Raw genomic sequence first — 15,492 nt, 5'->3', positions numbered from 1 at the left:
ATTGTTAATTTCGAAGTCTCTCTTTCCCGTTAGACCGGCCCGCCGGCTGCGCGTAGCTGCGCATGCGGCTCCTTCCCCCGGTGGCGTAGACCTCGTTCGGTCACGACTCGCCGCGGGGCGGGACTTGTGCTGTCCAAAGGGCGCTGGCTGCCAGAGTGGACATGGCGGCCGGCCCTACCAGGGCTGTGCTGGCCGCCCTGGGGGTGCTCAGCGTCTGTGCTGCCAGCAGTTCAGGGCCCGTGGCGGAGGCGGAGGCCGGCGGGGAGGCAGAGTGGGCGGAACCGTGGGACGGCGCGGTTTTCCGGCCGCCCTCGGCGTTGGGCGCGGTGGGGGTAGTGCGCAATCTCGGGACCCCGCACCCAGGGAGGGAGGAGGCAGGGGACTTGCCGGTGCTGCTGTGGTGGAGCCCGGGGCTGTTTCCCCACTTCCCGGGAGACTCGGAGCGCATCGAGTGTGCGCGCGGCGCGTGCGTGGCGTCCCGGGACCGACGGCTGCGGAGAGACTCGCGGACGCGCGCGCTGCTCTTCTACGGCACCGACTTCCGAGCGTCTGACGCGCCGCTGCCGCGTCTTACTCACCAAAGCTGGGCGCTCCTGCACGAGGAGTCGCCCCTCAACAACTTCTTGCTGAGCCATGGCCCGGGCATCCGCCTCTTCAATCTTACGTCCACCTTCAGCCGGCACTCGGACTACCCCCTGCCGCTGCAGTGGCTGCCCGGGACCGGCTATCTGCGCCGCTCCGCGCCTCCGCTCCAGGAGCGCGCGGAGTGGCGCCGCCAGGGCTACGCGCCACTACTGTATCTGCAGTCCCACTGCGACGTGCCTGCGGACCGCGACCGCTATGTACGGGAGCTCATGCGCTACATCCCGGTGAGTGAGGGCGGGGCGCGGGGCGGGCTGGGCGCGGGGCGGGCCAGACCAGGACCCGGGGGGTTCGGGTCTCCAGGCCGTGCCTCTTGACCGCCCTACACTGCTCAGGTGGACTCATACGGGAAATGCCTACAGAATCGGGAGCTGCCCATCGCGCGTTTACAGGACACGGCCACGGCCACCACCGAGGATCCAGAGCTCTTGGCCTTCTTGTCCCGCTATAAATTCCATTTGGCCCTTGAAAATGCCATCTGTAACGACTACATGACGGAAAAACTGTGGCGCCCTATGCACCTGGGTGCTGTGCCTGTGTACCGGGGCTCCCCCAGAGTGAGGGACTGGTTGCCAAACAATCAGTCTGTCATACTTATTGACGACTTTGAGTCTCCTCAGAAGCTGGCAGAATTTATTGACTTTCTAGATAAGAACGATGAGGAATATATGAAATACCTGGTATACAAACAGCCTGGGGGTATCACCAACCAGTTCCTTCTGGATAGCCTGAAGCACCGGGAGTGGGGAGTGAATGATCCTTTACTGCCTAACTACCTCAATGGCTTCGAGTGTTTCATTTGTGACCACGAACTGGCTCGTCTGGATGCCGAGAAAGCACATGCAGCCTCTCCTGGGGACATCCCTTTTCCTGAGCCTCACATTGCCCAGCCCTCACACATGGACTGTCCAGTGCCCACACCTGGCTTTGGCAATATGGAAGAGATTCCTGAGAATGACAGGTAAGGGGGTCTGGGGCCCCTTGTGGATGTTAAATCATTTACTTGCCTACTGTGGTTAGTGAATTGGCACTAGGTGCTGAGGGGATGTAGGAAGAAATTATGACATAGACTTACTGTGCCTTTAAGGTGTCAAGAGGCTATGGGGTCAGGCCTGGCTCAGTGGCTTATACCTGTAATCCTAGCACTTGAGAGGCCCAGGTGGGTGGATTGCCTGACTCATGGTTGGAGAACAGCCGAGCCAGAGCAAGACCTCTTCTCTAAAAATATCTGGGTGTTGTGGCTGGCGCCTATAGTACCAGCTACTTGGGAGGCTGAGGGAAGAGAATTGCTTAAGCCTAAGAGTTGGAAGTTGCTATGAGCTGTGACACTACAGCCCTCTACAGAGGGTGATAAAGTCAGACTCTGTCTCAAGAAAAAAAAAATAGCCGGGCATTGTGGCCAGCGCCTGTAGTCCCATCTACTTGGGAGGCTGAGGCAAAAGAATAGCTTAAGCCCAGAAGTTTGAGGTTGCTGTGAGCTATGACAACACAGCACTCTACCAAGGGTGACAAAAGTGAAATTCTGTCTCCAAAAAAAAAAAAAGAGGGCAGTGCCTGTGGCTCAGTGAGTAGGGCGCCGACCCCATATACTGAGGGTGGTGGGTTAGAACCAGGCTCTGGCCAAACCGCAACAAAAAATAGCTGGGTGTTGTGGCAGGCGCCTATAGTTTCAGCTACTCGGGAGGCTGAGGCAAGAGAATCACCGAAGCCCAAGAGCTGGAGGTTACTGTGAGCTGTGACGCTACAGCACTCTACTGAGGGTGACAAAGTGAGATTCTGTCTCTAAAAAAAAAAAAAGAATCTATGGGTCACCTTAGAAGGGGGGGGATAAGTCTATGGGGAGATAGGCAAATTGAAAAGGCTAAGATGTGGAATAGCTGTGTGCAGTGGGCTGATGCCTGTAATTCCAGCACTTTGGGAGGCTGAGGCAGCAGCTCTAAGCCCTTGGCAGAGGAGGAAGCAGAGTGGGTGGAACCATAGGACAGTGATTTGGCTGTTTTCTGGCTGCCCTCATTGGGCACAGTGGGGGACTGCTCGAGGTCAAGAGTTTGGGACTAACTGGGCAACATAGCAAGACCCTGTCTCTACAAAAATTAAAATTAGCCTGGCATGATGGCGCCTGCCTGTAGTCCTAGCTACTGGAAACCTGAGGTAGGAGGATCCCTTAAGCCCAGGAGTTCAGACTGCCCTGAGCTATGATCTTGCCATTGCACTTCAGCCTGGGCAATAAAGCAAAACTTTGCCTAAAAAAAAGTAAAATGTAATTCAAGGCAACAACATATAAAGATCAGATTATGTGGACATTTGCAATAGTGGTTCAAAAAAGGCTTGAACTGGAACATAAGACCTATGTATAGAGGTATGAGGAAGACAGAAAGTTAGCAAATAACCTGGCCAGACTGTAAATTTTCTAAATACCTGGCTCAGGAGTTTGGACTGTCCTGAAAATCAACTCAGCTATTTGATAATGGTGGGAAATATAGGGATGAGCATTATGAGGGAGGCTTTTCTGCAATAGTTAGGGCTTACACCTGTTAACCAGGCTTTTTTTTTTTTTTTTTTTTTTGGCCGGGGCTGGGTTTGAACCCGGCACCTCCAGCATATGGGACCGGCGCCCTACTCCTTGAGCTACAGGCGCTGCCCTTTTTTTTTTTTTTTAAGATGATGTGTTGCTCTGTTGCCTGGGCTGCTCTCAAATTCCTGGCTAATTAAATGATCGATCCTCCAGCTTCAGCCTCCCAATTGCTGGGATTATGTGACCTACCATGCTCCTTGGCTTTTATTAAATATTCAACCTTTTTTTTTTGCAGTTTTTGGCCGGGGCTGGGTTTGAACCCGCCACCTCCAACATATGGGGCTGGCGCCCTACCCCTTTGAGCCACAGAAGCTCATTGAGAATAAGCTCCTGTTCATTTTCTTTGGGGATATATTGCCTGCCTAACTAGAAGAGTCAGGCATAATAATAATAGCTCCTCTTTTCACTGTTAAAAGTACCCTAATTAGAATGATAAATTATATTCATCATAACAGAATGGGAAGAATGCTTTCAAAAGTTTAACAGTGAGCAGGGTCATAGTGGCTCATGCCTGTAATCCTAGCATTCTGATAGGCCAAGGCAGGTTGAGGATCCTTTGAGCTCAGGAGTGTAAGACCAGCCTGAGTCAAAGCTCAAAGAGACCCCTGTCTCTGCTCAAGAAAGAATTAGATGGTGTTGTGGTAGGCACCTGTAGTCCCAGCTATTCAAGAGACTGAGGCAGGAAGATCACTTGAGCCCAGGAGTTTGAGTTTGCTGTGCTAGGCTGATGCCACAGCACTCTACCCAGTGCAACAGAGTGAGACTGTGTCTCCAAAAAAAATAAATAATAAATAAATAAATAATTTAACAATGGTGGACAGTGAGGATTGGAAAGGAATTGAGTAGGCTGGTACAGTAGGTGGCAGGTGGTGGCACTGGAAAACAAGGTTGGCACGGGAGATAGGATGGAAAAATATTGAAGCCACTTGTAGCAAGCCACATCTGTTGGGGGAGATTTTTGTTTTTTTTTGCAGTTTTTGGCCAGAGCTGGGTTTGAACCCACCAACTCCAGCATATGGGGCTGGTGCCCTACTCCTTTGAGCCACAGGCGCCGCCCTGAGGAAGAAGACTGTTAAACTGGGGCAGGCACAGTGGCTCACACCTGTAATCCTAGCACTCCAGGAGGCCGACGCTGGTGGATTGCCTGAGCTCATGAGTTCGAGACCAGCCTGAGCCAGAGCAAGACCTCGCCTCGAAAAATAGCCAGGTGTTGTGGCAGGTGCCTGTAGTCCTAACTACTTGGGAGGTGGAGGCAAGAGAATCAGTTGTGCCCAAGAGTTTGAGGTTGCTGAGAGCTGAGATGCCACGGCATTCTATCCAGGCTAACAATGTCAGACTTTGTCTCAAAAAAAAAAACTAGAGTACTGGGCATAGTAGTGCACACCTTTAGTCCTTATAGTCTCAGCTACTGGGAGGGTGAGGATAGAGCATCACTTGAGCCCAAGGGTTTGAGTCAAGCCTGGGCAACACAGTGAGGTTCTTTCTTTAGAAAAGATACATATATTTGCACCTGTGGCTCAAGGAGTAGGGCGCCGATCCCATATGCCAGAGGTGGCAGGTTCAAACCTAGCCCCGGCCAAAAACCAAAAAAAAAAAAACTTAACAGGCTTGAGAGATGCTGCTACAATGGCCTGCAGAGATCGATTTGGCCAGCTGATGGCAGCAGAGGGCTGTTTATAAAGGCCACTGGCACAGTTTGGTCCTGAAGTGGCATCCTCCAAGTAATTATTTTTACTAAGAAAAAGTAGATACAAGTATTTTGCATCTACTTTATACTGACCACAATAATAGGATTTACTAGAGGAAAGGTACTTAAAATGTAAAACATTAACTAAATAGTTTATGTCTTTTCTAGACATTAAATGCCGCTATACCTTCATTTTTTAATTATTGGAACTAAAGTGAAACTTGGTAGGGTGTAATGGCTCAGGCCTGTAATCCCTGCACTTTGGGAGGTTGAGGTGTGAGGATTCCTTCAGGCTAGGAGCCCAGCCCTGGCAGCATAGCCAGAGCTAGACTCTCTCTCATTTTTTTTTCTTTTTGCATTAAAACAAATCAAAACTGAACTCTCTTCTTTTTTTTTTTTTTTTTTTTGAGACAGAGTGTTTGCCCAGGCTAGAGTATTCTGGTGTCAGCAAAGCTCACAGGAACCTCAAACTCCTGGGTTTAAGCAATCCTCCAGCCTCAGCCTCCACTGTAGCTGGGACTACAGGTGCCTGCCACTACACCCAGCTAATTTTTCTATTTTTAGTAGAGACAAGGTCTCACTCTTGCTTAGGCTGTTCTTAAACTCCCGACTTCAAGTGATCCTCCCTCCTCAGCCTCCCAGAGTGCTAGGATTACAGGCGTGAGCTACTGTACCCGGCTGAGACTCTTGTCTATTAAAAAATTAATAGTTGGCTCGGTGCCTGTAGCTCAAGCGGCTAACGCGCCAGCCACATACACCAGAGCTTGCGGATTTGAATTAAGCCCAGGCCTGCCAAACAACAATGACAACTACAACCAAAAAATAGCTGGGTGTTGTGGTGGGCACCTGTAGTCCCAGCTAGTTGGGAGGCTGAGGCAAGAAAATCGCTTAAGCCCAGGAATTGGAGGTTGTTGTGAGCTGTGATGCCACGGCACTCTACCCAGGGCGACAGCTTGAGTCTCTGTCTCAAAAAAAAAAAATAGTTGGCCATGGTGGTAGTGCATCTATAGTCCCATCTACTTGGAAGGCTGAGGCAGAAACTCAGAAATTTGAGGTTTTAGTGAGTTATGATTATGCCGTTGATCTTCAGCCTTGGTGACAGAGTGAGACCCTGTCTTTAAACAAAAAACAACAAAAAGGCAAGGCATGGTGGTTCATGCCTGTAATCCTAACACTCTGGGAGGCTGAGGTAGGAGAAGCTCTGGAGTTCAAGACCAGCCTGAGCAAGAGCAAGACCTCATTTCTAAAAAAAATAGAAAAATTAGCCAGGCGTTGTGGCAGGTGCCTTATAGTCCTGGCTGCTTGTGGGGCTGAGGCAGCAGGATTGCTTGTACCCAGGAGTTTGAGGTTGCCATGAGCTAGGCTGATACTCTGGGCAACAGAATGAGACTCTGTCTCAAAAAAACAAAAAAGTTGGCTGGGCACGGTGGCTCACGCCTGTAATCCTAGCATTCTGGGAGGCTGAGGCGAGCAGATTGCTTGAGCTCGTGAGTTTGAGACCACCCTGAGTAAGGGTAAGACCTTGTTGCTACTAAAAAATGAAAAACTGAGGCAAGAAGATCTCTTGAGCCCAAAAATTTGAGGTTGCTGTGAGCTGTGACACTACCAAGGGCACTCTACCAAGGGCAACAAAGTGAGACTCTGTCTCAAAAAAATAAAAGTGACAGTCTAGCTCCTGCCGTGTCTTCTTATGGACTCCTTCCGATTTGGGGAGCCAGAAGCAAACAGATCAAGAATTTTAACTCATTGGTTGGCTTACTTTCTGTCCCTTAAGCTAGTACTGGATTTACTTCACATTTCCTTCCCTTCAGAGCAGAATCTTGTCCTAGCCAGTGACTACTGTATATACTTAAGATTTCTTTGGCCCCACTCAGAGAAAAGCAGCCCTTAAAGCAGTGCTTCAGTTCAATAATCCAACTCCCATTTTGGTATTTCAGCTGGAAGGAGATGTGGCTGCAAGATTATTGGCAAGGTCTGGACCAGGGGGAAGCTCTCACTGCTATGATCCATAACAATGAAACACAGCAAAGTAAATTTTGGGATTACCTACATGAGATCTTCATGAAAAGGAACCAAAATCTCTAATTGCTGTTGCACAATTCTTTAACTTAGTAGAGCAAAGGAGATCTTGATCTGCCATGGAAGATAAGGATATCCACTGCACAGACCCTTAATAAACATTATCTTTTCATGGATTCAGGAAGTTCCGGTTACATCCACTGCTATTTTGTCTTAATGATGCATAACCAAGGTCTCAGCCTGAGGTAAAAGGGCCTCTTCTCAGGGAGAGCTAGAGGCATTACAATTCTTGGTTCAGGGGGAGACAGAAGCCATTTGATTTGAGGGGCTGGTCTAACAGAACTTTTAAAGGCCTTCTCACGTCTCTGTTTTATCTCTTCCTTGTACTTGACTACTAGTGAGGTAAGATGGGTTAGGTTACAACTTACAACTTCTTTTCTAGGCTCCAAGCCCCTCTTTATTCAGTATGTTTCCCAATGATTTCATTATTTCTTGCTTTATAAAATGTTACGTTGATGAAGCAAAACTTCTGGTGGGTTGTTTTCTTGTTTGTTAGAGTTATGTTTTTTTCTTTGAGACTGAGTCTCAAGCTTTCACTCTGGGTAGAGTGCTGAGGCATCATAGCTCACAGCAACCTTAAACTCTTGGGCTCAAGTGATCCTCTTGCCTCAGTTTTTCTATTTTTAGTAGAGACAGAGTTTCACTTTTGCTCAGGCTGGTCTCAAACTCGTGAGCTCAAGCTATCCACCCACCTTGGCCTCCCAGAGTGCTAAGATTACAGGCACGAGCCACCACGTCCACCTTGGGTTATGTTTTTTTTTTTTATAGAGACAGAGTCTCACTTTATCGCCCTCAGTAGAGTGCTGTGGCGTCACAGCTCACAGCAACCTCCAGCTCTTGGGCTTAGGTGATTCTCTTGCCTCAGCCTCCTGAGTAGCTGGGACTACAGGCACCTGCCACAACGCCCGGCTATTTTTTGGTTGCAGTTTGGCGGGGGCCAGGTTTGAACCTGCCACCCTCGGTATATGGGCTGGCGCCCTACTCACTGAGCCAAAGGCGCCACCCAGGTTAGGTTTTTTATATCATTTACTTTGCTTTTCATGTCAAACTTTTTATTTTAAATATCTTTTTCTTTCCTGGTTTTAGGCCATTTCCCACAGTTTCTGATGGAGATACAGAAACTTTAGCATTATTCTTATTTCTGGTTTGCTTATTTAGGGTATATTTATAATTCTTTCTCATCTCAAGTACATAAGATTCAATGGCTATTATATGCCATGTCAATTTAATGTATTGTCCTGTTCTATTTTAGATCAAAGATGGGCCAGGTGCGGTGGCTCATGCTTGTAATCCTAGCACTCTGTGATGCCAAGATAGGTGGATTGCCTGAGCTTAGGAGTTTGAGGTTGCTGTGAGCTGTGATGTCAGCGCACTCTACCCAGGGCACAGAGTAAGTCTTTGTCTCAAAATAAAAAAAAAGAAAGAAAGATGGAGACTAAGGCTGGAAATGATGGCAAGAAAAGTTATATTTATATATATATTGAATTTAAATGATTTTGAAATGTTAAAGTAGGCCGATATGAATCAAAGTGCATGTTTTTGGTAAGTAGATTGATAAAGAAAAAAAAAAAGAAGGAAGAAGAAGTGCAAAAACTTTTTTTTCTGTCTGTTACCTCAGGCTAGAAAGCCATGGCTTCAGCCTTGCTTACAGCAACCTCCAACTTCTGGGTTCAAATGATCCTCTTGCCTCAGCCTCCCAAGTAACTGGGATTACAGATACCCACCCTGATGTTTGGCTAATTTTTCTATTTTTAGCAGAGATGGGGTCTCACTCTTGCTCAGGCTGGTCTTGAATTCCTGAGCTCAAGTGATAGGCCTGCTTTGGCCTCCCAGAGTGCTAGGAGTACAGGCATGAGCCCTCATGTCCAGCCAAAAAGTGCAAATTTTTTAGAGGTCTTTATTCTTTTCTGTCTGGCTAATGAACTCTTCCATCTATTTTATTATTTTTTATATACTACAAAGTCCCATTTGGCAAAGAGTCATGGAAATAGCCCAGCAGCCTCATAGTTAGTAGCACTTTTCACTTCAAGTGCAACGAATAGTCCAATTTTATTTACTCTGTTACTGTATCTTCCATACACTTTTATGGTACTGAGACTACTTTTTGATGGAGTCTGCTCCAAGGGCATGGGGCAGTAAAGGCAAGAGATTTAAGCCACCATTAGTGGCTGACTAAATAAAATGCTTGGTTTGAACATACAACCTAATGAGCAAGGAGACCATGAGTTTTTTCTGGGGCAATAGAACAAGAAAGAATACTTTGGACCTTAGTGCTACTCTGATTGTACTGTTGTATTAATTAATTATCCCTAGAGAAGTTCCATTGCTTATCAGTGTATCTGGTTGTAAGCTTATATATACTAATACACACACACACACACACATCTATTTGTATAGATACATAAATAGATGTGTGTTAGATGCTTCACTAACTAGGGTCCATGTTTAATGTGATATCTAAGGATACGGCCAAGGAAAGTTATCATTTAGGCTGTGTTTCTTTCATTGCAAAAGTTCTTTTTTCATTTAATTCTTTAATAAAATAAATCCTTCATAATAGCATGGAAACTGTGCCTAACCTGTTTGGCCCTTTGCAGAAAGAAACAAGAGGGAGAGACCAACTTTCAAAAATACATCTGAACCAGAAGTAATTGTGCAAGTCTTAGTCCCAGCTACTCAGGCCAGAGGATCATCTGAGCCCAATTCAAGGCTACGGTATGCTATGATTGCACTTGTAGCCAGCTACTGCACTCCAGCCTGGGCAACATAGTAAGACCCCTGTCTCAAAAAAAACAAAAACATCTGTTAAAATTTGTTATAATGGGCACTGACAAAAGAAGTCAAATGCAGGACTCTGATTTCTAAGCTTGCAATCTATTTAAATGCAGATGCTGATTTATAGTGCAAAATATGTATTAGATAAGTACAAGGCCTAGGTTAGGACTTAAATTTCATTATAAGCAATAAAAAGGGTAAATCATGGTTATGCAAGGTGTGGAATCATCCTTACCTCTTCTAATTACATCAGCCCATAATGGCATTGCTTTAACACTTTTGTATACAAAATAGGACAGTTGTTAATAAACAATGGTTGCTAGACACTCAGGCCTTTTTGTGCTTGGTGCTTCCCAGGCTTTTTCCTTTATTCCTACCACCATAAAAGTATTCACAAAAGAGCAGGGTAAACCAGCTGTTACATTTCCACAAAGCAAAGTAGAACTGAGAATAGCATGGTTATCAACTAAAAGCTTCACTTTTCCTACACAGAAAGCAAGCAATGTGAATTTTCTCTGATTTGGGGCTTAGGGTACAGACTCGCTGCAGTTTGGGGTATTGGTGGTAGAAATGTCTAATAGGAGCGAGTCTGTATTAATGACACTGCTGAAATATGTGAAGCTGATGCCTTTCTTACTGGAAGTGATGCTGTTTTCTATTATCTTGGGTTTTATTTTGTATAATAAATTTCTTTTAAATAGTGTCTTCTGCTTGGTTATTTTTTGGAGATGGGCATGATAAAGTTGGAGACTTGAAAAAACATTTCAAACATTTGGTCATTTAATAAGTCTTTACCGCCACTATTCTAGGAATTGGGGCTTTAGCAATGAACAATATAAACAAGGTCGCTTCTCTCATGTTTACATTTTAAAATGAGTGTTGGGGATAGGTAAGTCCATAAACAATAAATGAACTTGACAATTCAGACTGTGATAAGTGGTATGTAGGACTTGGTGAAGAGGCAGGACCCTTGAAGCTCAGAGTGTGATGCTGTTTCTAAAATTGGCTGGGTGTGGTGGCAGCACACTTGGAGTCTCTGCTACTCAGAAGGCTGAGGTAGAAGGATTGCTTGACTCCAGGAGTTCCAGGCTGCACTGAGCTGTGATCGTGTCACCTCACTTCAGCCTGGTGACAAAGCGAGACCCCTGTCTCAAAAAAAAAAAAAACAAAGCAAAAAGGAAACCAGGTTGATGGTGATGGGTTACAGAGGTCAAGGAAGCCCTCTCTGACATGAACTGAGTCTCAAGAAAAACAACCAGATGTGGAGAGATCAGTGGTAAGATTCTAAACATCAGTGATAAATGACTTTAACACAATTCACACATCCAAATATTGATAAATACTGCATCTCCAAAATGGTCATGAGCTGCAGGTGTGTTCAAGTTGCTTTTATTACCAGAAAATTTCTTGGCGCTCAGCTGGAAATGCCTAGAGAAGAATGTGGCACATTTCTGGAATTTTGTAACAGCTAAAAGTCACTTAAGAACTACTGAAGGTCCAATGCTATAAGTAGGAATGATACTAAGTATCTTTGTAAGACTGGGGAGAGGAGTTAAGAGACAGTGAATAAGCAAGTGTTTAACCCTCACCCTATCCAATGAGATCGTTATAAAGGAGCAAATAAGGCCGGGCTGGGTGGCTCTTGCCTGTAATCCTAGTACTCTGGGAAGCCAAGGCTGGTGGAACATCTGAGCTCAGGAGTTTGAGACCGGCCTGAGCAGAACAAGACCCTTCCCAACCTCTAAAAAAGGAGCCTGTAGTCTCAGCTACTTCGGAGGCCAAGGCAAGAGAATCGCTTGAGCTCCCAAAAGTTTGAGGTTGCTGTGAGCTATGACACTACAGTACTAAACCAAGGACAACAAAGTGAGACCCTGTCTCAAAAACAAAAACAAAAAAACAAGTGAGCAAATGAGCAAACAGTATCAGTACCAGGAATTATTTGTTTTTTTTTAATACCAGGAATTATTACACTTAAAAAATAAAATAGATGAGCCTAACTTTACTTGGCGGCTTCCATAAAGGTAATAAACAATTCTTGTAGTTTTTTTTTTTTTGCAGTTTTTGGCTACAGCCGGTTTGAACCTGCCACCTCCGGTATATGGGGCCGGCACCCTACTCCTTTGAGCCACAGGTGCCACCCCTCTTGTAGTTCTATTAAAACAAAAGTCTAGGCCAGGGGCGATGGCACAAACCCGTAATGCCAGCACTCCAGCAGGTTGACAGGGGCGGATTGCTTGAGCTTAGGAATTAATGACCAGCCTGAGCAAGAGGGAGGACCCCCATCCCTACTAAAAATGGGAAAAAAAAAATTAGCCAGGCCTTGTGATGGGTACCTGTAGTCCCAGCTACTCAGGAAGCTTAGGCATGAGGATCTCTTGAGCCCAAGAGTTTGAGGTGAGCTATGACGCCAAGGCACTCAACTCCAGGCCAAGACTGTCCAAAAAAAAAGAAAGAAAGAAAAGAAATAGAAAAAAAAAAATCGGGTGGCGCCTGTGGCTCAGTGAGTAGGGTGCTGGCCCCATGTGCTGAGGGTGGTAGGTTTAAACCCGGCCCCCGCCAAACTGCAACAAGAAATAGCCGGGTGTTGTGGCGGGCACCTGTAGTCCTAGCTGCTCAGGAGGCTGAGGCAAGAGAATCGCCTAAGCCCAAGAGCTGGAGGTTCCTGTGAGCTGTGACGCCATGGCACTATACCAAGGGCAACAAAGTGAGACTCTGTCTCTGAAAAGAAAAAAGAAAAAATCTTTTCGAATCTAACATCTTTTTGGGTTTTTCTTTTTTTTTTTTTTTTTGAGACAGAGTTTCACTTTATCACCCTCGGTAGAGTGCTGTCGCGTCACAGTTCACAGCAACCTCCAACTGCTGGGCTTAGGCGATTCTCTTGCCTCAGCCTCCCGAGTAGCTGAGACTACAGGTGCCCGCCACAACGCCCAGCTATTTTTTGTTGCAGTTTGGCCGGGGTCGGGTTTGAACCTGCCACCCTCGTTATATGGGGCCGGCACCCTATCCACTGAACCGCAGACGCCGCAACCGAATCTAACATCTTTTTTTTTTTTTTTTGCAATTTTTAGCCGGGGCTGGGATTGAACCCGCCACCTCCGGCATATGGGGCCAGCGCCCTACTCCTTTGAGCCACAGGGGCCACTCGTAACATCATATTTTTATTTGCTCTCGTCCTTTCTGCCCCGACCACATCGATCACCCTGTAGACCAGGTGGCTTCCACCAAAAAAGAGTGTCCATTTATTAGAACCCTTTTCTGGATGTCTCCAGTCCTGTACTGCACCAAGACTTAAGGGCTCAGAGCCCACCAAAGGGTAGCCTCAGCTGGCATACGGGCCCAAAGAGTCTCTACCTAACTTCCCATTGGGTTCACACCAGACTCGCCCCAGCAGGCCACCAAGCTTTCCGCCTGTAGGAGTCACGTAAAGTCACGCACAGAGCCGCAGAGCCTTCTGGGAGCTCAGTGCATAATGGCGACGCCCAGCCTGCGGGGCCGCCTGGCGCGGCTTGGGCACCCGCGGAAGCCTGTACTAAAACCCAACAAACCCCTCATCCTAGCTAACCGGGTCGGGGAGCGGCGCCGGGAGAAGGGCGGTGAGCAGTTGGAGTCGAGGAAGCCCCAGAGTGGAAGCCAGAGGGGCGAAGGGGCAGCTGGGTATGAGGGTGGAAAGGTAGAGGCGGCATGGTGGCTGAACTTTACCCTGTTCTGCTCCTCCAGAGGCGACCTGTATTACGGAGATGTCGGTGATGATGGCTTGCTGGAAGCAGAATGAATTCCGCGACGAGGCATGCAGAAAAGAGATCCAGAGCTTCTTTGATTGTGCTTCGAGGGCTCAGGTGACCGATGGCTCCAGGGTGCCTTGGGAAAAGAATGGGGGGTTGGGGGGGGCGGATAAAAGTAATGGTTATCCTTGCCTTTTGCTAGGTGATAGAAAAGTCTTTCTCATTCATTTGGGAGCTACATCACCCATATCAAAGTGGGAATGATTGCAGTTTTAAAGCCTGTGTTATCTCGACCGATTTATTTCCTTTAGCTTTACTATATGTAAAATAAGGCTAATGTTAATAGCTACCTTACAGAATTTTATGAATGTCAAATGAAGAAATAAATGGAAAAACCATTTTGAAAAATTTGAACTGCCGCTCAAATAGATATTCTTGTCTGAAATAGAACTAAAGAGAGTGAAGCTGTCTAAAGACAGGTTGTTTGGTTTCCAGCCTAGATTTATTTGCTAGCTGGCATAGTAGTTTATAATTATAGTTATTTGCAGGTTCCAGGTCCCTTTTGTTGAAAGTAACTGAAACCTTTCTCTGGGTTGGTTAATATCTTGGTGCACTTTAGAGCTTTGTGAGAATATGGGCCTAGGTCAGGACAAACTTTAGAAGTGTCATTCTTAACATTTGTTCTGTATTTTTAGGAAGCCCGAAAGATGAGATCTATCCAGGAGACCCTGGGAGAGTCTGGGAGTTTACCTCCCAAGAAATTGAATAAATTGTTACAGAGGTTTCCTAACAAATCTCACCTCAGCTGAAAATGGAAAAGCATTTTCAATGACTGAACTGTATCTGCTGAGAACTATGCACATTTTAAAGACGTTTGCACTTTTGAAGAGTAGAATGAGGCAAAACACCTTTTTCAGCCTTTGGAATCATGGTCTGGGTTTATCTTGAAATAAAATCCTCTGAAGAGAATTTGGCTTTTTGTTATGAATTAAGTACTCCATTCTTGAGCCCTGTATCCTCTCCTAGACCTTGGAATTCTTTGCTCCCTGATTTGCCCTGGGAGCAGGACAAAAATCTTCATCTTGTCTTTTCCTGAATTTGAAGTCCTTTACACCATTTAATGCCCTTGCTTTTGGATTCACTAAGGATATTGAAGTTTGCCTTCTTCTGTAAGTATTTAGTGACTACCTGTTTTGTCATAGTCCCTGCAAAGTGTTTCCTGAATAATCAAGTTCACAAACTGGTGATTGGAGGTTCTAAGATGCATTTTATATGACCCACGTGGTTAAAAAAATGTTTTAAAATTAGCTCACTACTTTCTAAAATAGGAAAAAAGTCATTAAAGTCCACATTTTAGCTTTTCCTTTTTTAAAAAAAGATCAAAAGCTCTGGTAACCCTATTTTTTTAATTCCCATCTGGCAATAGTCAAGTGGTGCTGATTATCATTTTTTAATTTTAGAGATAAAGACTTGCTGCTATGTTGCCCATTCTAGTTTCTTTTTCTTTCTTTCTTTTTTTTTTTTTTTTTTTTTGAGACAGAAAAGGTCTCACTTTGTCACCCTCAGTAGAGTGCTGTGGTGTCACAGCTCACAGCAACCTCAAACTCTTGGGCTTAAGCAATTCTCTTGCCTCAGCCTCCTGCATAGCTGGGAACTACAGGTGCCTACCACAATGCCAGGCTGTTTTCTGGTTGTAGTTGTCATTGTTGTTTTGGCAAGCCCTGGCTTGGTTCGAACCCACCAGCTCTGGTGTATGTGGCTGGCACCCTAACCACTAAGCTACAGGTGCCAAGCCTCCCCATCAGGTTTCAAACTCCTGGCTTCAAATGATCATCCTCTCTTCCCCTCCCAAAGTCTGGGATTAGAGGTGTGAGCCACCATGCCCCACCATAGGACTGATTATCATTTATCACTATTCCCTAGTGATCATACAACTGGACTTTCCCAAACATCAAAACAGACTTAATTGACAGTTATCTTCTTTGTGTATTATTCGCTTCTCTCAAGTTTTC

General features: G+C 45.9%; 2 protein-coding genes across 4 annotated transcripts; both read left to right on the top strand.

Annotated features, from left to right (window-relative positions):
* The first annotated feature begins 31 nt into the window (after positions 1 to 31).
* Positions 32 to 10,461, top strand: FUT11 (fucosyltransferase 11). 3 transcript variants are annotated; one of them, XR_008379027.1, is made up of 4 exons: positions 32 to 869; positions 978 to 1,603; positions 6,842 to 8,373; positions 9,581 to 9,643. XR_008379027.1 is itself a non-coding variant. In XM_053586126.1 (3 exons), exons 1-3 carry the CDS (start codon positions 162 to 164, stop codon positions 9,621 to 9,623), a joined length of 1,377 nt encoding a protein of 458 aa, XP_053442101.1. In that variant the 5' UTR covers positions 32 to 161; the 3' UTR covers positions 9,624 to 10,461. The 3 variants fall into 3 exon arrangements, 2 of the variants coding, with proteins under 2 accessions (XP_053442101.1, XP_053442100.1); XM_053586126.1 differs by lacking the exon at positions 6,842 to 8,373 and having other exon boundaries at positions 9,581 to 10,461; XM_053586125.1 differs by having other exon boundaries at positions 6,842 to 10,461.
* A 2,740-nt stretch (positions 10,462 to 13,201) lies between these two features.
* On the top strand, positions 13,202 to 14,449 carry CHCHD1 (coiled-coil-helix-coiled-coil-helix domain containing 1). Its single transcript, XM_053586130.1, has 3 exons — positions 13,202 to 13,351; positions 13,476 to 13,594; positions 14,176 to 14,449. The coding sequence occupies exons 1-3, from the start codon at positions 13,228 to 13,230 to the stop codon at positions 14,287 to 14,289; spliced, it is 357 nt and encodes a 118-aa protein (XP_053442105.1). The 5' UTR covers positions 13,202 to 13,227; the 3' UTR covers positions 14,290 to 14,449.
* The last annotated feature ends 1,043 nt before the right edge of the window (positions 14,450 to 15,492 follow it).

This window comes from Nycticebus coucang, chromosome 3 (assembly GCF_027406575.1).
Source record: "Nycticebus coucang isolate mNycCou1 chromosome 3, mNycCou1.pri, whole genome shotgun sequence".
Lineage (NCBI taxonomy): Eukaryota > Metazoa > Chordata > Mammalia > Primates > Lorisidae > Nycticebus > Nycticebus coucang.
The sequence above is the reverse complement of the archived record's forward strand: the minus strand, read 5'-3'. Positions and strand labels throughout refer to the sequence as shown.